The sequence below is a fragment of the Mastigoproctus giganteus genome, chromosome 5, assembly GCF_048544385.1.
Source record: "Mastigoproctus giganteus isolate SK-2022 chromosome 5, ASM4854438v1, whole genome shotgun sequence".
Classification (NCBI taxonomy): Eukaryota; Metazoa; Arthropoda; class Arachnida; order Uropygi; family Thelyphonidae; genus Mastigoproctus; species Mastigoproctus giganteus.
Window position 1 is genome coordinate 200,984,904 of NC_143579.1, and position 22,638 is coordinate 201,007,541.

Sequence of the window (22,638 nt, forward strand, 5' to 3'; positions counted from 1 at the left end):
GGTGTAATTTTTAGCAAGAGCCAAAAGATAAGATGAACACCATATAGGAAAAGACCTTCATTTAACTTATCATCTTAAAAAAAAAAATGTTACTAAAACTTTTCCATTTTTGGAGGGTGAAGGAGTTATGAGGGAGTGATCATTTATCTTAATTGACAATTAAGAACTGTTATCTTAATTGTCATCATCTGAATCTTCTGTGGATTTCTTCTTTTCGTAGTACTATCTCTCGAATTTTACATACTTTTGGCATCATCATAATACCCATGCATTTAAATGTTTCTTGCAAACCATTTTCGAAAGACAAGTGCTTCTGTTGTGACTCTGCGAGCATCATGCGTCAGATGTCTCTTGCCTTTCAGAGCTTTTTTCACACCTGAAAACAAGAAGAAATCACCTAGGGCTAAGTCCAGGATAAGGGGAATGTGGCAGAACCTCAGCACTTAACCTGCCATGTTAAGTGCTGAGAACCTGCCAGGTCCCATATTAACCATATGGGATCTGGCATCGTCTTGATGGAAAAACCACTGCACACTGGAAAGTTCGGTCACACCAAAATAAGAGTTAAGAGAATTTTAAATTGGTATGTGGATGATACTTGTACTAATAGTGATCACAGAGCTCTTTCTTTTATTATTAATTTACAGGATAAATTGGCATTTCTAATGGTTATATAGAAGAGTTTAAAAGATTTTCCTATAAAAAGATTAATTGGATTAAAGTTAGTCTTGACAGAATGACTTTAGCAGTGATAAAATACAAACATTAAAATTTGTTAGATGCAGTGGAATATTCAATATGTACAAAATTCTTTATTTAGAGCACTATGTTATGCTTAAAAAAAAAAAAAAAAAAAAAAAAAAGTAATAAGCAAGTCCCATGGTGGACTGCTAAATTATCAGACTGATCATTTCAATAAAAATATATAAGATAAAAAAAAAAAGATATATATATATATATATGAAAAATTTGACAGTGAAATTAAGGTTTGGAGGGATTTAGTTTTAACTATAGATAATGACCCATGGGGTCTCATAAGATTATGACAAATAACTTAGCTAGTAATATTTTAACAGTTATTGTTTGACAAGGTGGATACAGTTGATTGGGATACCACTATTAATGAAGTCACTGGTTACAGTGATTAATGTTGTTTCCTAAGGATGACATTGAAAATGATACCCAGGAACAGGCTAAGACTAGACTGGATAACTTGTCTTATACTGGCCCTGAAGATGATTCATTATTTACTTATGATTTTAAAATTGTGGCTACACAACTTAATGTTAATAAACGTCCTCCTGGTCCTGACTTGGTGGAAAACAGTGTAATACTAAAATTTTTTGATCTATACCCGTGAGAATAAATAACAGTAGTCTTCTCTATTAGGTAAGCTTTATATATTCAAAGTATGAAAGACAGGCCAATAAAGAGTAACAGCAAAAGAGAAAGCTATATTTGTGAAATGCTTATGTCAAGAATCGAACAAAGTTCTGAACCCTTTTTTTCACTGGGTTAAACAAAATAAAATCATTTTGTTTAACTGTTGCCCCCATTGTTTTTCCTTGCACAGAGGTCAAACTTACAGCTCTGTAGTTACCCAATTTACCCCTTTAACCACATACAATTTAAGGCAGGTCATACCAGAACTAAGTGCTGATAATGACTAACAAACTTTTAACCAAATATGTTTATTTTAGTGCCCTACAGGAATTTAGTTGCAAGGTATTTTTAGTAAATGAAGGCATTTATATTCCTTGGTAAATTATGAACTACTGATTTGCAGTGTTGCCCAGAATGTTTTTAATAAATGCCATTAAAAAAAACCAGTAATTTCAGCCTAGCTCACAATAACTGAATGTTCTTTCTGTAAGTCTAACAGCAGTGATAGCTTTGCCCTACAACGATGTGGTTCAAAACTCCTCAAAGTATGGAGGGTAATTTTTCAGCATAAGGTTCAAATGAGTAAAAAGCACTTTGCCTAGAGCAGGGTTTGCCCTGCCACCTTACACATTCTATTTTCAAACATTATAAAATGCATCATTGGAAAGCTAATTTTGAAAATCTTGTTAACAATTTTCAAATAAACAAGTGGGGATGGGTCTATTTTGGGAGGTAAACATTAAGAACCACTGGACTAGAGAGATGCAACTGAATATTCCTTTAGTTTGTTTTCACTTTGTATCAGTGGTTATGCTGAAGCAGGTCAGCACAGAAGTATTAAATAACGTGATTACTCCCTGTTGCGAATAAAAAAAAAACTTTATAGCAGAGTTAATATAAAGAATAACATTACAAAGTGCACAATTTTAAGATATTCTTGCCTTTATTCAAAAATAGTGAACAGGGCAATTTGACACAAAGTACAAGGAAACTACTGTATAAAATCCTTTGTGTATTCTGTGCTTTTCAAATACCTGCAATAAAAATTAACAAAATTAAGATTATTTTTAGTCAAGATCTTCCTGTTTTATATTTAAAATTATTAATTACTATGTTAAAAACCTATGTATATTTCTAATCACAGAAGTAAAATAATATAACCCATTTCAAGAGAAAGAGGCCTGATTCTACAGAAAGGTGAGAAAACTAATTCAAACAATGTCATACCGCACTACTCTATTTGTAGCAGCTGAAAAAGGAAGGCACGTTGGTTCCTGATGGTATACAATATTAATGATATATTCAATTAATTTTCAGGGGGGGAATGCCCACCCCCGGGTACTAACCTACAAACATACCAATAACACATTACCAATTTATAATTAGAAATACCAGATACAAGAATTTTAATTTAAATATTTGAGAACATACAAATATGCATTCATTATATTATTTCTGGTTGCATGGCTGGGTATTTATATCTTGGCCACTATAAGCACTTTTAACAGTTGAAAACATTTAAAATCAGAATGACAAAGAAAACTTAGGAATTTCAGAATACAGTAAATATAAAGTTGAGGTATGTTCAATTTTTATACTCTTGTGTGTTATGTAACAGCAATGGTTTTTATAGGATGATTGGTGTGTGGGGGGGGGGAATTAATGTATGGAGCTTAGTTCAGTTGGTTGACTGCTAGCAAAAGTGACTAGACAGTGGTAGAGAAAAGTGTGGTGCATCCTGGGACAGCATTTGGCCAGTGTTAGATGGTCAGTCTCTAGGAAATTCCTGGAACTGTGTGATACACTAAAGGAGCTTAGGGCTCTTCAGGTTAAAAGCATTACAAAGTGCGAAATGTCAAGTTGTCCCAGTGTGTTCAGCTGTGTAGGCACTAAGCCAGTGGTACCACTACCCAATGTTACCCAGCTGTGTGCCTGTTCATTGGCTTCAGGGAAGGAGGCAGAGGGTTGTGATAAATGGTTATTCTTCGGCTTGGGTTAATGTAAGAAGTAGGGTCCCCAAGGTTCAATACCGGGACCACAGTTCTTTTTGATTTTCTTAAATGACATTGAAGGGAAAGAGGGTGTAATGTTTAAATTTGCAGATGATGTAGATTGGCACAGTAGTTAATGATCACCACCAAGGAGACCTGTTCACAGAGTAACCTAGATAGACATCAGGGATTAAAGTGGCAGCTTTGCTTTAATCCAAAAAAGTGGTCTTGCACCTGGGCAATGGTAACCCCAAAGTGACTTGTACTTACTACAGTCAGCCATGGAAGAAAGGGACTTGTGAGTTACACGGGCAGGCATGAAGTTCTCCAAGAAGGCGAATGGTACCCTATTGATGACTTATTGAACATTTGATAGTAGAGATAAGGACACCTAATAAGGTTTTATATAAACACATGGAATACTGTGTTCAAGTATGCTGACTGCACCTAATGAAAGAGTCCAAAGACAGGTAACTTGCCTGGTGAGATTGGCAAAAGGGGAGACTTCAAACCAGTGGATTGCATAGCTTGGTCTTTAGGCACCTTAAAGGCAACTTGATTGAGGCTCTGAGGCAAAAGTAAAATGAATGAGGACGAAATTCAGTTATAAGTGATTCTAGAACTACGGGCCATAATTTCAAATCATGGGGGGGGGGGGGGATGTTTATACTGGATTGCAGGATGTTTTATTTTAGGCAGAGTTTATAAATTTCCTACAGGAGCTTAGGGCTCTTCAGGTTAAAAACCTTACAGATTATGTGAAATGTCAAGTTGTCCCAGTGTGCAGGCACTAAGCCAGTGGTACTACTGCCCAATGTTACTGAGCAGTTACTTTAAGGGGAAATGCATAGGTTTATTTTATTATTTAAGTGAAACCTTTTGACACGCTCCAGGCAGTTTTCGGATGGGAGTAACTGCATTCATGGATTGACAAAAAACGGAATGAAATTGCAACAATTAACCATATAAATAAATGCATTATAGACAATCTGAACAGTCAACTATTGTGTTAGCTAAATGCCTGCCCCGGTTCTCATGCAATCACCGAAGTTAAGCAGCAGTATACCTGGTTAGTAATAGAGGGCGACCACCTTGGAATACATAGTGTTGGCAACTTTTTGCCTTTTTTGTTAACCTGTAGAAAATATTCTTCCAATTTTCATGTATTTAATTTTGTTAATTCGTAAGGTAATAAAGTAAATCTTGTTTTATAAGCCTGTGGATAATATTCTTCCCATTTTTGCTAAATAGAATTAATGTGAGCACACAGATCTACATATCGCAAAGTGAACCAATCACTTTACAATGGACACTTGTGGGGGGGGGGGGGCATTGTAAGGCATATAGCACACATACATGTAGTGTGCCCATGGATTGACAAAAAATTGCTCCCCCACCACTGGACCACAAGATCCAATCAGTACCCGTACTGATTGCATCATGCTTTTTCTTTCATCATTCTCCACCTTAAAAATCACACCCACTAATAGTGGGCGTATAGAGTTTGCGTATACATGCAATGTGACCACCGAAACCACCTCCATTGAGTAAAAAGTATTTTGACAGCAGAATAAATTACAGCGTGCAATGGAGTTGAACAAAGTCAGAGAAGGTTCATCCACATTTTCAGGTCTTACACCTTCCCAGAAATGTTAGAAGTGAATTTGGAAGGAGATACTGAAAATGAAGTCGTCGAATCCCAGTTGTAAATGAAAAGCAAAGAAGCCAAAACTGCAGAAGTACTCTGTAAAATTGTTTAACACAACACAGGAACAGTAACAGGATTTTAAGAAACACCGAAGCAGCCACGCACAGACCTGGATATATTTCAGTTCAGTCTCTTCCACGTCATCGGCTTTGGTTCACGGACAATGTGAAGATTGAAGAAGCTCGAGATCACACTCTTCTTCAAACAGCAGTCATGACTCTCTCAAGAACAAAGTGATTCCGGCTCTATCAAATTCAAATGGTTTTAAATATCATCTGGTGCCACAGCACTCGCTGAAATTAGATTTGGTAATAGAACGCATGTCTCGTATATCAGAGGCTCCTATTTATGCAGATTTGTCGTCTGCATCATTCATATGGTATCCTTGGTCAAGTAAAAAATTTGCCTATAAAAGTTTCACTTAACTTCTGCTATGCATGCTTGACACAATTTTATTATTATACTATTTTTTTTTTTTTTTGGGCCGGTGCAGCTTAAACCCTAGGCTTCCTTGCATCACACAGCTGCTCTTAATGATAATGTTTACTTCACTGGCAATCCACTCAGTATCTGGAAAAGCTTGCAGTTGCCTGTAAAATACATCTATGTTGTATTGTTTAGCTATTTTGAAAGATTCTCCAACTTCCAAGTAGTAAGGAAAAATGAAAATGGGAGAGCTTTGTGGGTTTGACTTATCTTGTAGTCAGCCCCCCCCACTTCCAGTTTCAACCCCCTCTCCTCCAAATGAAGGGCTTCAGTATGGTGAGTGCCCATAGAGCTGGCACCACTGTACTGAGGTCCTGAAATCCTCCAGGTATCACAATCATAGCGAGATGGAGTTCCTAGAAGCTTGGACATCCAACACAGCACAGGTGTCAACACCAACAGTGGAAGATTCACTCCGCTCTTCTTGATCTTACCAAAACCAGTTAGTTCTGCCAGCCCTAGGAGGTCCCCAAAGTTAAGACAGACAAATTTTCCAGAAGGGTAACAGCCAGCCAACAGAATCAAGCTACATCCTAAGGTCACTGCATATTCAAAACAGACAGGCTAGAACCAAATTGGCTAACAGGCTTTAACCTTAAGGCCACACTGCCAATCACAGATCTCTATGAAACAGTAGACACCATCAGATGCCTGACTCAAGTATGACCCAATCAGAAATTTCTCCCTGTTCTATCAACATTTGTTGCTGCTGCTGCAATCAAGTCGAATACATCCCATGCAGTTTCCCCCCCCCACCCAAATTCTTTTTCTTTTTTATGAACATTAAGTAACTAAGGCCATATTGCTCCAGGGATATGTGGTGGTCATTCCCTGACCTTTCTGCATCCTCTGTATTTGGTGGTCATGAGCTCGAACCCTGGTCTAATCAAGAATTGCATGCTACACACAGCTGCTCCTGCCCACCTGGCCCCCCAAATTCTGCTGTTGAAGGCCATAACTTATGGTAATCTCCCGGATTTACCTTTCCATAATTCTATTTTTAATTACCCGATTTGAGTCTCTTACTGGTTGAGTATAGTTTGCATTATTACTATTATTAGGCCTGGACTTCAAATTTGCACAACGTAGTGTGCTGCTTTAATTATGTACTAAAAAAAAAAAAAAATTATGCAAATAGCATGAGACTATCAAAACCAACAGCAGAATTAGAATTTAAAATTAATTACATAAGAACAGTTTATGAATTTAATTTTTTATCATCCCTTTTCCAAAATCAAAATGGAGAGAGCCATTAAAAAAGAAAAGACTGCTATAAATAGGAGTGTTAAAATAGACCGTCACTGTTTTTTTACTGAATTGTTTATTGATTCCCAAACCGGGAAAATGAAATAGGATGTTGGTTGGTTTTCAATGCATCAACTACAGTGGTTATAATTTGCCAACAATATAGTCTTTATCATGTACAAGCATGTGTGTGCAAGTTGTAAAGCCGAAAAAACGTGGAAAACATCTTTGCCCGTCCTTCATCCATTAACCTTACAGTGGAAGCACCCCTAGCTGATGTATATTTTTTAACACCAACACTACAAAGGTTCTCCATGGTAGTATTACTACAATTTAAAAGTAGAACAAAAGTGGTGAAAATATTTGTGGGGTGCACTCATGCTATTATAACTCCGGGAAAGCAATAAATAAAAATTAAAGATCAAGTAAAATTTTGCAGATACAAAGGTACAGAAAATAACACTTATTTTCAGCCAACGATTAAAGTAGATTCATTATTTTTGAGTTAACTCACGGGCATAATTATTTGTTTTCCCATAAACGCCAGCTAAAAAAAAAAACAAAAAAAAAAAAAAAACATCAGAACCCCGGGGATTGAGAAGTGTTGGTTTTCAAAATTTTCTGGATTTTAAAGAGGAATACCTACTTGAGCAGTTCTACTAATGATATTAAGGGCTAAAGACAGAACTTATATCTGGAAACAACCGAATTGACAAAAATATAGTTTAACTACTAGTTCCAGTAATTAAAATTGAAATAATTCAATTTGTTAAATATGAATGAATGGCAATACTGTCAGTATGCATCAACTGCAATATTCAAGGAAAAAATACTTTCACAATGGAGAATGTTGTGGGGGGGGGGGGGGTTAAAAACTATTCTATCAATTTTTTTGTATGGAATTAAATCTAGTTTGTGCCAGTAAGTTGCTGTTTATGGAAGAGTTAACCATAGATTTAAAGAATACATTTCCCCAGCTGTACCTACACTGGGCATTTTCTGTCTTTTCTCTCACCAATTCTAAATTGATGTTAGTCACCAGTTCACACAAGTACTATCTGCCCAGCTAAATAGTTATGCAACTGTCTTAATTTTCACAGAACAAAACTGCCTTTAATGAGCTGCCCTTGCCTAAAGTCTGACTATTCATTTAAAAGGTGAGATTGGACTGCTTTGTCACTCAGAGCTTTAATTGTATTACAATTCACATACCACAAGGCATCTCAACACATTGAACCTTTTTACAATATTATGTCTCTGTACTATTACTAGAAGCCACTATCTGATGAGGGACCAGGCTCTTACAGCAGGCTTATCTTTTAAAGAGATGACTGATAAACCTTTTGGGAGGCCTTCGGCTTGAAAGCAGTGCCACACCAGGCAAGTTTGTTTTACTCTGAGAATCAAGACCATTTCATTATATATGCAGTTTAAATTGTCATTTACAATTACATTGTAAACAATAATTTAAACTGCACATAAGTAAATTGTTTTTCTGCAGCAGAAAGATTTAATATAAAATAATATTGTAAGCATCTCATAAAGAGAAGTGTCACTGTTACTTTAAAATCGTGTGTGAAATATACCCCACTAATTATTTTGAGTTTATAAATCAGCAGAAAGGTTAATGAAGATTTCCCTCTTAGCATATGTGCCACAGTAAAAATACTTTAACCTAGTCTGTTCCTTTCCACAAACTTGTCATAAGTATTATTAAATAATATACAAAAACGAAAACAATTAGCTTATAAATTTGTCATAATTGAATGAGATGGCAAAGAATGTGTTTCTATATGAATTTCTGTAGGCAGCAATTCACTAAATTTTTTAAGAAAGTGCTTTACTTCACAAATGCAGAGAAACATTTGCAACTATAGTAAATACAGCTGTGAATTTATTATACATATTAAGTTCAAATACACATCTCATTCTAAACTGCATACTAACATACAGTGCAATAAAGTAATTTATGACTCTCATACTTATTCATTCTCAACCCTGATATGAGATATTCTTTCACTCTGACAGTTACACAACATGCACACACAAACACACAGTTTTAAATTAAGTAGCTAAACTGTGTTGACAAAGCTCCCACACAAAATGTAGGAATTTAGAAGGAAAACAAATTTTATGTACATTTATCTTGTATAATAATGCCAAAGAAAGTCTGCTGTACAAAATTAATGATTGGAGTGATGAGGCAACTTTAGAGATCATCATCATCTTCATCAGGAAGGGATGTGTTCTGAGCTTCCTAAAAGGAGAAAATGCAAACAGATATATATATGAACAGGAAACAATTCAGCTATTTCAAAAATTGATATATGAAATAAGCCAGGTAAATTAATAAAGCAAGCCAACCAATTTGGCCAATATTCCCACAGACTTTTACTGGCTAGATTTTTGAATCTGGCATGTTTTGCTGCTACAATTTAATTTTTCTGTCCCATTCATGAAATTATTTTTTGCTGCTATTCTGTCTACAACAACAACAACAAAAAAAAAAACTCTTTGAAACCACACTTTTTTTCAATCTACAATCTAACTCTCCTGAACAGAAGTAAATTTTCTTGTTTTTAATCTTCAAAGCTCCAACTAATAAGGATGCTGTGCTTTTTTGCTATAAGGAAAGACCTCACACAAATTGTGTGGTCTTATATTCTAGTAGAAGAACAGACAATCCTAACTGCTCACCTAAAATTCAATCTGTTTATCATCAACAATCCTGCAAACTACACAATGTTTGTTGGTTTATAAAAGTACCTGAGAGCAAGTTGGGCTCTTCTCCAATAGAGTTTCTGTCCAATGCCACTCAGCTGTATCACAGAGCATTACAAGAGTGCAAAATGGATTGATTTGTATTATTATTATTTTTTTCTTTGGTTGGACTACTGTTTTAATATCTGCTCAGTTGATGCCAGTTAAATAATAATTTAGCGATGAAATTCTAAATTTTCAATACTGTATTCCAGCTTCATTTTCTGACTAAAGGTTGTAAACAAATAAATCCAAACCTGGATTTTGAAATCATTAAAAGAAGGAAAGAGATGAAAGGTGCGACTTTCATTTCTTGACCAAATGAAGGTTGAGCCTTCTGCCGAAGGTACTGACAACAAAGACTAATAGCCCCCTTTCAAAAATCTGGAGATTTGGCAATTGCAAATAATTCTTCCCCATCCCCAGCATGCTATGGGCAATTGTCAATATGCTTAATTTCTTTTCTACAAATTCATAATTTGTTTTTAATCCAACTTTCAAGCCTCCCATAAGTTTTTTTATAATGCCAAGCACGAGAGGTACAACATACAGCCACTCCCCAATTTATGTAACGCTTGCATTCCGTGGAACTCTACGTAAGTCAGAATTTCCCTAAATGCTTATGCAGCACTCACAACTACGTGCGCTGAATTTGATTGAAGCAAAAAAAGAAATGCCTGACAATGTAAATGGAATTATTTATTCAATTTTTTCTCTCATGCACAGGAAAATTTTCAAAATTATAAAATTACGAAGAGAGAGAGGGAGGGACAGAATTAATTCTTCAGCTGATAAGCACACAGCTGTGGAGATTTAGAAAGGTTTTTTCAAACACACCACAAAATTTCTCTGCTGCTGCAGAATTGGCACTGGCAACTTCACCGCATGCTTTAAATATTTAGGAAATCAGCATGATGCTTGAACCTATCAAACCACCCATTACTTGCCATGCACTTGGCTCGGAGTTTGCCGTGCTTATCCATAAATACTTTTTGCTTTTGCTTGAATGGCCATTGGACTCTGGCACTTGCTTTGGAATTTGATTTTCCATCCATATTATTGATAGATGTTGAACAGTGAGATGAGACATAATTCCATGTAATAGACGACAAACTTTATTTCGTCCTGCTTCATACATCTTAATTAATCAACTTCATTTCTAAATCAGTTTTGTTTCATTTCCTAGCACTGCAAGCACTTGCACTTTCCAGTGGTCCCTTTCCCTTCACCATTGTAATAAGTAAATAGGAATGAAGAGAAGATCCTGAAAATTTGTTTTTTTTTTATATGATTGAAGATACCAGAGAAGAGTAACTCATTTCACCATAATACCATAACATAAAAACCACAGAATACCAGTTATCAGTATTATTGCAAATGCAATAAGATCGACTTTACTACCCATTTATAATAGACTGCGCTAACAGAAAAGCTAAATAAACCGAAAAATGCAAATTGTTTTTTTTTTTTTGGTTGTGACCTCGAGAAATGTGCTTTAGAAAAATATCACAAATGCATTCAAAAAATGATTCTTATAACGGAACATGTTAACGATAGAAGTGTAGTGCAATTTCCATTATAAAAATGACCTTTTAGAGAGATAAAGAGTTTAGTTATATAGCAAAAATTTCAACTTCCGAGGTTTTGGACTGAAAAGTAACAAGGGGTTTACATTACAATATTTTCATGACCTCTATTTATTCCCACAGGATGCAAAATACACTTCCATGATTTTTTTTAAATTTTGCTCTGGCCAGCAAAAACTTACACAAAGTTGAGTAGTATGTAAGCCAGGGAATGCCTGTATAGTGCATGGTTTGAAGGCTGACTAGATAAAATCAGTTAACAGTAGTGGCCTGTCCCAGAAAATTGAGGCCAACCCTTTTGGATCAAAACCTTTTCAGGGTTGGAGATTCCCTAAACTTTGATAGCTTGTTTTCTACTTTAGATTCAGAATCGTAAAAATGTAGCCAAGTTTCATTCGCCAGTCACCAAATGGGATAAAAATCTATCTGGATTAGTAAGAATTAATTTTAACTTCTCTTATGATGACTGCACCCCCTAATGGAAAGCTTTCTATTCACTATTGGATAGGGTGGGGGCCACCTTGTACAACTTAGGACATCCTAAATACTGTTTCTATGATGATTCTCCAGGTGTTTTAAAGTTCAGACATTTTAATACTTCTCTTTTCAAAATTCTTTCCTCAACCACGGCAACTGTTTCAGATGGCTGACCAGATCTTGGATCATCCACAACTGACTCCCATCTCTTTTGTACTCTGCATCTTGCAAAAATAGTATAACTGGGTGATATTTCCCAAAACACTAGTCATTTTTATATGGATTTTTGTCTGATGATGGTTCAGTTAGTTCTGAAATACTGTCATATTGCTATGACAGTGTTTCTCATCTTATGAATATGGAATACAGAAACATTAAATTTAATTATTACAGGATGAAAGTACTAGAAATCAATGTAAATCAACTGAAAGAATATTTAGAACTAAAAGAAACAGAATAGGGCAGATGAACTGGCAAGCAAGAACACTTTTTGTTCTTGCTTGCCAACCCTTTATATATATATATATATATATATATATATATATATACACAGCAGACTCTCGATTTCCTGGTTAATCCAAAAATATCGAGCAATATACCTAAAAAATATGACAATAGATAAATAATCAAAAACTCACCATGCACTACTCGCGTGTCCAATACGATGCTTGCATAGTATATTTACACCGATATTATATAGTTAATTTCAACCCATAACATATGCCTTGAGCATTTAGTCTTCAAGATAGGTATAAAAACATACCTATAGGTGTATGCTTGTGTCAGCTGCCGAGAGTGCAAAATAACTTTTCACAATACTGCATTTTTTCACAAGTTGTTTCAACTTCCTGAGCATAGATCACCTTTCTCCATCCGTAACTTTTTGATGAATATTTCTTAAAACCATTCCCCCAACCCCGACAGAACTATTGTCTTGCTGCTCCAGGTAGTCAAGAAGTGCTTCTGCATGCTTTAAAGCAACACTGTGGCCAATTTTTTGTGACAATATTTAGAACTAAAAGAATAGGGCAGATGAACTGGCAAGCAAGAACACTTTTTGTTCTTGCTTGCCAACCCTTTATATATATATACAGCAGACTCTCGATTTCCTGGTTAATCCAAAAATCATCTTCTTCCTCTTCTCCAGGTTCACCATCATTATTTACTGGTTTAACAGCTAAATCTTTTCCAGAATTAAGCCAATCATGAGGTGACTGCTTGTGACCCCCCCCCCCCCCAATTTGTTCTAAAAATTTCATTGCACCACTGGTACCAAGATCTTCAGTTTTCTTCAAATCCTAGAAATCCTTCATTGTTTCCAGATAAAATTATGCCAAGCCCTCTTCAAGGTTATGCTTTTTTATTGATTTCCAAGTTGTCGAAACTTCATAAATTGTATCCAATATAGTCAGGTTTTCCCAAAATGCCAACAAATCACAATAATTTTCTTCTGCTTCCCGCAATAAATTGCTTTCATTTGTTGGATGACACCTTGTTCTACAGGTTGTATTAAAGCTGTCACATTGGAGGGTAAATATTTGACGAAAACATTTCCATTGTCTGATTTCAGAATTTCCTCATTAGGATGAATTGGTGCATTGTCTAATGGCAGGAGACAGCTTTCTTTGGAAAGTCCAGTGACAGATGTTGGTGCACTGAAGGCACAAATTTAATTCTAAACCCAGGTAGTCTATCCAGGCTGACATTAGCACAGCAAAGAATTGTCAAATCTTTGCCTACTCTGGTTTCATAAGCCAAAATTTTCGATGAATTCCAGTACAATTCTGTTTCACTGGCATTGTAAATTTGCCCCAGCACAAGTTCATTGGTTTCAACAAATTTTTGAAACTAACTGGTGAATTCTTGGGTGGCTACCTGAGCAGGATCATCAACAGTTGAATCATCGATATCAAATAAGAGTAAGTAAAGGAACCAGAATAAAAAAATAATCTGCAGTGTTCTCACCATAAAATTTTGCCATCCAGGTGGGGAAGTGTAATACTTCACAACATGAAATTTTTGTTATTTATAAATGTGACTTAAGCGATACAGAGAAAAATAATTGCAAAATTTGACATTATGTGCTCCTGCCACATTGATTCCGAACGAATGTTTGAATTAATATTGATTGTGAGCAGTACCATACGGTAACACGAGAATTGTGGAAATTTTACACGATGTGTGGCGCACCCATTTGATAGGAGACACCGATCTGCTATGCATCTCATACAGTACTAATGGCTGAACAAAATGATTAGCAAACAAGGCTACATAATTTTAATAAAAAAGCAAGAGCATAATATGGAACTGTCCATATGGAAAACAAAGGGCCTAAGAAGATAAAAATGGCAGGACAAATAATGAAATTTAACCATCAAGGAATATAGATATAGTTCAGGAATAACAAGAAGCATTAAAAGTGAATATTTTTAGGGGGGGGGGGTGTTAAAATAATACAATAATAAAAATAAAAGCATAGAAATGAAAACACTAAGGAAACATTAAGAGAAAGTTAAAGTGAATAAATCAGAACATGGGAAAAAAAAAAAAAAAAAATTTAACCTAAACCCAACAAGTAGTACGCTTAATGGGAAAAGAAGACCAAAACATCACGAATAGTAATACACAATTACTTCGTACACAATGAAATTCACATTTAAAATGAAGTGATCCCAAGGTTTTACTATTTCTGGAAATCACAAGCTAAAGCCACTGTACATTGGCAAAAGTCGATGTACTTGGTGTTTTAAGTGTGCCAATTCCAATTTATAATTTTGAAAGAATAGGCACTTAAATTTCACATTCATTCTTTGCTTTCTGCTGAATACAGTGATATTTCTTATGTCTAATAATAAATAATATAATGCACAACATGAAAAATTAAACATACCTTCATATCATTTTCCAGTTTTGCTTGCCATTCTGGATCCATTGTAACTTCGGGAGGTGCTAAAGCAGGCATTGCTACAAACTCTAAGTTAGGATCTCCTATTAATTTTCTGGCCAACCACAAGAAAGGCTTCTCAAAATTGTAATTGCTCTTGGCACTAATATCATAATACTAAAAAATAAATACATTTCTTGTACTATTATGTAATAATTTCATGTTTCAAATGCAATATAACTAATACAGTTTCAGTAATTACAACTGCTATTTAAAAAAAATAAGCTTAAGCAGCTATAAGTGATGTTGTTATAGGCCACAATCACCTGTCAGAAATGATTGTAAAAATTGAATGTTTTAGGGAGAAGGGAGGAAAATACAGGTTTTGTCATTACATATGATATGGCAGAGTGAGAAGGGTTATTATAGATCTGATAGAAAACAAAATGCATATTGTTGAGCATTTCTGAACAATATGATGCATTCGATCAGCAGATGTTTTACCGTGAGTGGTATGTGGCAGTGTGTGTACACTACAGAGGAAGAGGATTACTTCCTCTCTTCTATATGTATGAAAGCTGGAGGCCCACAACGGTGGTCAGGTTTAAATCGAAACAATGTTAATGTGCTTGCATCTGCAATCAGTATATGGGACTAGAAAATTTGCCGGAGCTGTGCTGGATGGATGGTTGACAACCTGGAATCCAACAGATTGCTTTTGCTGATTGCGCCATAGCAGTTCAGACCTTGTATGTTTTAATAAGGAATTGTTAGGTGAGAACGTGCTTTTCAAGTTAGGAGAGTACTCTGCGAGTCAGTATATAGCATGCTTTTCGGTGTTGAGAGGTGGGAAGTGAAACAGAAATAACTGTATTAGGGAAGACAGCAGATGCACCCACTTTATTGCCAGACTTTGAACCATCGGCACAGATCTTAGTAAAGTGAGAATGAAATTCTGCCATGAGCAAGTTGTAGTTTTTGGATGTTAATACAGTGCAACCTTGATATAACATGGCATGATTGTGACCCCCAAAATCAATTATGGGGAAAAAAAAAAAAAAAACCCAGTGTTCAAAGAACTAGTAATTTCTTATTGGAAAACTGGCAAAAAGTGCATACTATCTATACTGTACATCCTACTATCGTATTTCCATGAGTGGGAAATTAGCTAAATATTGGCTGTATATTTGCTTTGACATATTCAGTACTGAGTTGCAGAAACAGGATTCTGACTAATTGCTATAGACACTCAGTTTCTCCCCTCAACTAGAAATGCAACAAAAACGTATCAGCGGAATGCTAATTACAAATAGCTACCATTTGTCAAGTGCATTATATTAGTCACAAAGTAAATTTTTGCTAACACCACATTACGTCCCGTCTTCGACTAGACACCTAGAACAGCAAAAACTGCTTAAGGGCTAAATCAGACAAAAATATACATAAAATGACATGATAAATACACAGCAAAATTAGAAAATCAGTAGGACTAAAGTAATGGTCACCACAACTGGCTGCCAAATGAAAGAATTACACAGTTGAAGAATACTGAAAAAGTAAAGAGCGGCAAAACAAAATGCAGTATATTTTGCAAGTGTGGAATTCCAAAAGGAACGATCTATAGTTGGTTGAAAGAGGAACAAAAACTGCACTCATTTTTAGACTCCACTGAAGTGAAGTAGGATCAATGCTTATACAAGTGGTTTGTATAGAAGCATACTGGAGTATCAATAAATGTGGTAATTTTGAAAGCACAGGCACTTAAATTTCATAAGATACTTTGTGGAGATTACACATTTAACATTACACACTTCTGAAGGCTTCTCATGGGATATCCCAGGTTAGTCTTGTAGGTGAATCTGCATTTGGTGACATTACAGCAGCAAAGGTTTTTTCCAAATTTCTGTGTAATGTGATGCAAGATGGTGAATTCAGAGATGAACAGTTGTACAACTGATCAACCAGTACCGTACTATAAACTTCTACCCGACAAGTCACTGGGTATTATAAAGGCATCCAACAAGACACGAAAACTAACAAAGAGAGAATTACTGTGTCACTGTGCACAAACAACACTGGAAATCACAAGCTAAAGCCACTGTACATTGGTAAAATTCGACGTACCTGGTGTTAAGTGTTCCAATTTCAATTTCGAAAGCATAGGCACTTAAATTTCACAAGCTACTTGATAGAATGACACATTTAAAGCTTCTGAAGGTTTGTCGTGGGATATCCCAGGTTAGTATTGTAGGCAAATCTGCACTATTATTATTATTAGCCATAAGGTGCAAGTAAGATTGAGGCTTTTGCTGCACCAGCCAGAGAGAGAAAAAAAAAAAAAATCTGAGTTACCCTGAGAGTGAGAGAGAGAGAAAACAAGAAGAGTCAGAAGCAGAAGGGAATCACCAAGAAAGAGAAGAATAATGATATCCAGCTCACGACAGTAGGTGTGCCAAGACCACACTCACCAGATGTAAGCCCCTGGAGTTCTTTCCTGCTAGAAAACATTAACATTCATCTGCTGATTAGGAAAAAGTTCAAATTTCTCATCTGTTATTTTCAATACTATATTATTATTATTCAAAACCATGTCCTCCTCACCTTTAGGTACATCACGAAGAATTAACAACCCAAACAAAACACAGAATACAACTGCAGAACTGCAACCTAGTATTTTCTAAAAATTTGCCCATTCAGTCATTCATATTGCTCACATAACGCACACCAGCTATTACTGAATGATAACCGTCCTTACATGCCATTTAGTTAAGGTCACTACATTTTCAAATCTCAAGAACTACGTACATGTCAGAACCTGATACATTTCATAATGCTCAATAAATGTGTCCTGAATTCCTGCATAATATGATGCAAGGTGGTGAATTCACAGATGAACAACTGTAATGAAACAGTGCTTTACTATAAACTTCTCTCCGACAAGTCAGTGAATATTAAAATGGCACCCAACAAAGCAGGCATAAAACCGACAGTCAGAATTACTATGTGCAAACAAGGCTGGAAATCACAAGCTAAAGCCATTGTGCATCAGTAAAAGGCAAAGTCCCCGGTGTTTTAAGCATGTCAACACGAAATTTCCACCTGCAATTTATAAAAATAGTTCAACACTTGAATGATGACTGATATTTTTGTTTCATGGTTTGAAAGTGAGTTTGTACCATTGGTGAGGTGCCACCTGCTTTCCAAAAAACTTGAAAAGGCTCTGTTACCATTGCACCACTGTCCAAGCTCACCCTTCAGCTGATGTCCTGAAATCAAAATATGGCAAGATCAGAATCATGTTTCTGCCAAGGAACACAACAGCATTAATTCAGTCCACGGATTAGGGCATTATTCAAAATTTCAAAGCTTACTATTGTGGTGAGCGACGTACTGGTGTTGTGAACTCAAAAATTCACGAATTTCTGAAAACAGTAATACTAAAAGATGCACACAATATTGGATTAGTGTTGGAGAAAGTAAGCCTAACAGCAACTGAAAACTGCTGGAAAAAATGTATTGAAAAAGACCAGATCACTCTTGAATTAGCAGCAATTTCAGAACACAAAGTCAAGGCTGCTTGTAACATACTTGGTGGCAGTCTTGCAGCAAATGACCTGACTGCTTGGTATGAAGTGGATGCAGAAGCTCCAGTTGTGTATTACCCGAGCAAGAAAGAAACCACAGCCTCTGAACAGTGGGAAGACAATCGACAAACAGAAGGCCAGTAACATAGAAGTGAATCAGACGATAATGAGGATAGACTGATAGAAAACACCTTCATTTTTTGCACCTAACACTATTAAGTATTATTTACAGAAAAATCACTATCAGTTCTGGAAAACTAAATTCATGACTATTTCAGAACAAGTGCATAAAATGCAAGTCCACAGCAACGTTGTACGTGTATTAGTAGAACGCAAAATGAATGATATAGCCTTTAATACTTTATATCGTTCAGTCTGTATAATCATAAAACATTAGTAAATAAAGTATTTATTTACTAACTTCTTCCTCGTCTTCGCCGTTTCCCACGTTATATGGGATCGGCATTCACTGTTCCAATTTACACTTTACATCCTCTTCTTCTCCTCTAGTTGGATTAACTTCTTAACTGGAACACATCTATTGGTTTTGGCATAGTTTTTACGACCGGATGCCCTTCCTGACGTCAACCCTCACCATTTATCCGGGCTTGGGATTTAATCTGCCGATCTACTAAACCTGCCGCAGCCATATAAATGGAGTAGCTATTCAGTGATGAAGCTTCCTCATGATTACAATTTAATAATTTTATGCAATTTATGACGAATTTCTAGTCACCACTGAACGAGGGACTGCTGTAGTTCTTTTATCCCCTGGAAACATCCAAATGGCTCAATCGGTAGAATTACCATGACTTTGAAAATACCGAATAATGTATAACTCAGCAACACGTGAGTATTTTTAAATACAATTTGGTATCCTGAAAACTTCTACATCAAAGCTATTTATTTACTAACTGCAGTATGTTAAAAAAAAAAAAAAAAAAAAAACTGGTTAAAAAATGGTCAATCACAAATTGACGTCTTTTATGTGCATAGGCACTTTACATACATGCATCCAAAACCTCAATAGTTTGGCATTTTCTTATCAAAACTAAAATACCTTTTATATATATATACACACACCTAACACCCAGTTGCCACACATCTAATTATACATGTATTCCATACTGATAGCATCTGTCCGATGTATGCACACATCCATTGTGCACTCCTTTGATCCCTGTGATCATTCCAGAATATACACAGAAAATTGAGATTAGAAGGCTAATGTGCCTTATAAATAGGACAAAATATTTGTTGGCAAAGATCATGTCACTTAAGGCACTGTTACTTCTTGACAATCATTCTGGTCATCCTCGTACTGTGGATATAACCTTCTTATAACAGTGAGAAAGCTTTGCCTGCAGGTCTTCCATGCCTATATAGATTTCTAAAAAGCAGAAGAAAATATCAGAGAAAATTTTAGATACAGCAAATCATACGAACCTGGAAATGGATACTGAAGATGTTATTAAGTTGCTGGAGCTTCACAGAAGACCTAATCATCTCTTGAAAGAGCCTGAACCTCACAAAAGGGCAAGAGAAAGTATGAAGTAGAAAGGAAATAGGAGACAGAGGGGGTCAATCTTGATTTTCAAAGAAGCAGTAATGTTGCCAGAGGCCTTTGTGGCATTGCCACAAGATTCATGATGACATCAGCTCCCTCTGAATAAATTTTTCAAACAGGATACAATCATATTTAATAATAAAAAAAAAAAGGAGCAATGTGGTAAACTATACAAGTTTATATGGGGAATTAATGTTAGATTAGCACATGGTGGTGTGTTCTTGTCATCATAAAGAATCTTTACAATGACAAAGTTACTCATCAGCTTCCTTTCAGGAAAATTTTCAAACAGGATTAGTTTATCATGTAACAGTACTGTTTATAATCATATTTCATTAAAAAAAAAAAAAAAAAAAAAAAAGCAAGCAAAATTTCAGGTACATTGTGATAAACTAATACAAGTTTATATGTGGAATTAATGTTAGATTAGCACATGTATATAAAAACATTGTTTCAATTTGATGCTAGTTTATGACAGTATAAAATGCTGTTTTATACTGTCATAAACTGTATAAAAAGGAGCATTAGCAACTAAGGCCATATTGCTCCAGGATATGCGGTGGTCATTCCCTGACCTTTCCGCATCCCCTGTATTTGGTAGTGACTGGCTCAAACCCCGGTCTAATCATGAAGCGTGTGCTACGCACTGCTGCTCCTTCCCACCTGGCTACGGAGGCATCTTGTATAAAATGCCCCCTCCCCCCAGTAAAAATCAGTTACGAGTAACTTGCCCAATCATTTTCTTTGAAATTTTGTTATTACATGAAGTACAGATGATAACAATATGGATTTAAAAGACATTTAAGTAGCATGCACCCCCCCCACACACAACGTAAGCAGACAGTTCTCAATTTGATATAATTTAGACAGTTTACACTGCAGTTATCAACAGATAACTTTTTCCTTGACAAGTTACCAATCTTATATATACTTAAGGTATTATGACAATATGCTTCTAAAAATACTGCTACAAGAAGGTTGCACTTCCCCCCCTTTACGACAAGAGTGGGTGTATGCAGTTTTTGCATTCTCTTTTGTTAAGGAAGACAGCAAATTTAACATTCGATTTTTGAAAGCTTCTCGACCTCAGTACTAATGTGCAACATTTCTTAGCAAAAAAAAATTTCAGAACTCTCCTTTATATACAGGGTATCTCAAAAATACACAGCATAACAAGGAATGAGTTCCTCATATGTAGACAATAAAAATATTTTATACCAACATAGTTCTGGAAATGCTTGGTTTCCGAGTTTTGAAGGTCTGTCTATGTTCACGTCACCTTATAGTAATTGTTCAAAATGTCCACCTTCTGCCTGAATACAGGCCTCACATCGACGTATCACGGACTCTCGAAGACTATGCCAAATTCCTGGCATGTTTAGCATTGTCTCACAACCTGCCACAGTTTGATTGCTGAGAGTTTCCACATCAGTTACCAAAGTCAAATACACCAATGACTTTAAATGGCCCCACAAGAAGAAATCTAGTGGGTTTAAATCAAGTGAGAGTGGAGGCTAGGCAGTTGGGTCCACCTCTACCTACCACCGACCAGGAAACCTTCGATTCAGGTAATTGTGGGCTAGGCGGCTGAAAGGTGCGGGAGCGCCACTGTGCACGAAGTGTGCTTGTTGACGAATGATCAGGGGCATGTCGTCCAAGAAATCAGGCATGCTGTTTTCCAGAAAGTTTCTTACGTCTGACCTGTAAGTTTGTTTGGAAGTACATGGGGGTCCAAATAACTTAACCGCTGTTGTTGATGTGATGGAAGAATTGAATGTGGGTTTTCCTCAGCCCATACATGCTCATTGTGAAAGTTTTGGATTCCGTCTCGTGTGAACTGTGCTTTATCTATCACTAAGGCAGGAAAGTGAGAATTACTCGTGCAGGTTAATCTGCTGGTGACAAGGCCTGTACCTCTTGCAGTTGGTAAGGATACAGTTGGTGTTCTCGCAACACACTCCAAATAGTCGAACAGCCAGTTGCATTGCTATTCTGCGTGTACTGATTTCAGGAGTGGCATGCACAACATCCAAAACCTCCTCCTCTACTTCAGGAGTCATAGATCTTGGTCGCCCTCTGCCGGTAGCACGAGGTGTAAAGGTCCCATGTTCACAAAGGCAGCGATGGATACCTTCAAATGTTTTCCTGTCTGGACATCTTCATTCTGGGAACCTTTTGCGATACAAACGACAAGCCTCCAGAGCATTGCCGCCTGTCAAACCATACATAAAGTGCATATCCGCTTGCTCCTGATTTGAGCACATGGTCGGAATGGAAAACCACCAGATTCTGTCAGTACCTTGTGATCCCAGTCTTTTTTTTTTTTTTTTTTTTTTAGTTATTTTTGATATTTCCATTTTTTTTAATTAATTATTTTATTTATATATATATAAAATTTATTTTTTTTCTTTTGCTGGTACTTAGGATTGAGACCGAGTGCGGGAATTGCTGGCATCCACTGGTAATGGCACACCCACCGGTGGATGCAGGACTTTGTGCTATAGCACAGACCCGGCTTTACATGATGTCGAACATGTGCCAGGAATTGGCTGTCCAGGAGGTCCAGTGACAGCTGCTCCCTGGTGGTAAAATGGGCTGACATGGATAACACATACTGCAGTATTGTAGTGTGTGTTAATACTATGTCAGGCCCATTGAACAGGGATTATTTCCTCACAGAGACATTAGGTGGAGATAGGCATATGCCTAGGGGCCACCATAAGCAGGGAATATACACACATATACTAGTACCTTGTGATGAAGGAAATCACCTGCGGGAGATAAGACATTCCGGTTAATAACTCGGGAACCAAGCATTTCCGGAACTACGTAGATATAAAATATTTTTATTGTCTACATATGAGGAATTCATTCCTGAAGTTATGCCGTGTATTTTTGAGACACCCTGTGTATATATAGACACAGTAACTATTGGCAAACATCTTCCATGACTTATCTTTTTTTTTA

General features: G+C 36.3%; 1 protein-coding gene across 1 annotated transcript in view; it reads right to left on the minus strand.

Moving 5' to 3' along the window:
* Nucleotides 1-8,738: 8,738 nt before the first annotated feature.
* Nucleotides 8,739-22,638, minus strand: part of LOC150086006 (GTP-binding nuclear protein Ran-like) — a 58,263-nt gene continuing 44,363 nt past the window's right edge. Inside the window, exons 5-6 of the mRNA XM_090374767.1 lie at nt 14,527-14,697; nt 8,739-9,070 (exon numbers count right to left, since the gene is read on the minus strand). Coding sequence (XP_090230893.1) covers nt 9,023-9,070; nt 14,527-14,697 — 219 coding nt within the window. The 3' untranslated portion in view covers nt 8,739-9,022. The remainder of the gene's footprint in view (nt 9,071-14,526; nt 14,698-22,638) is intronic.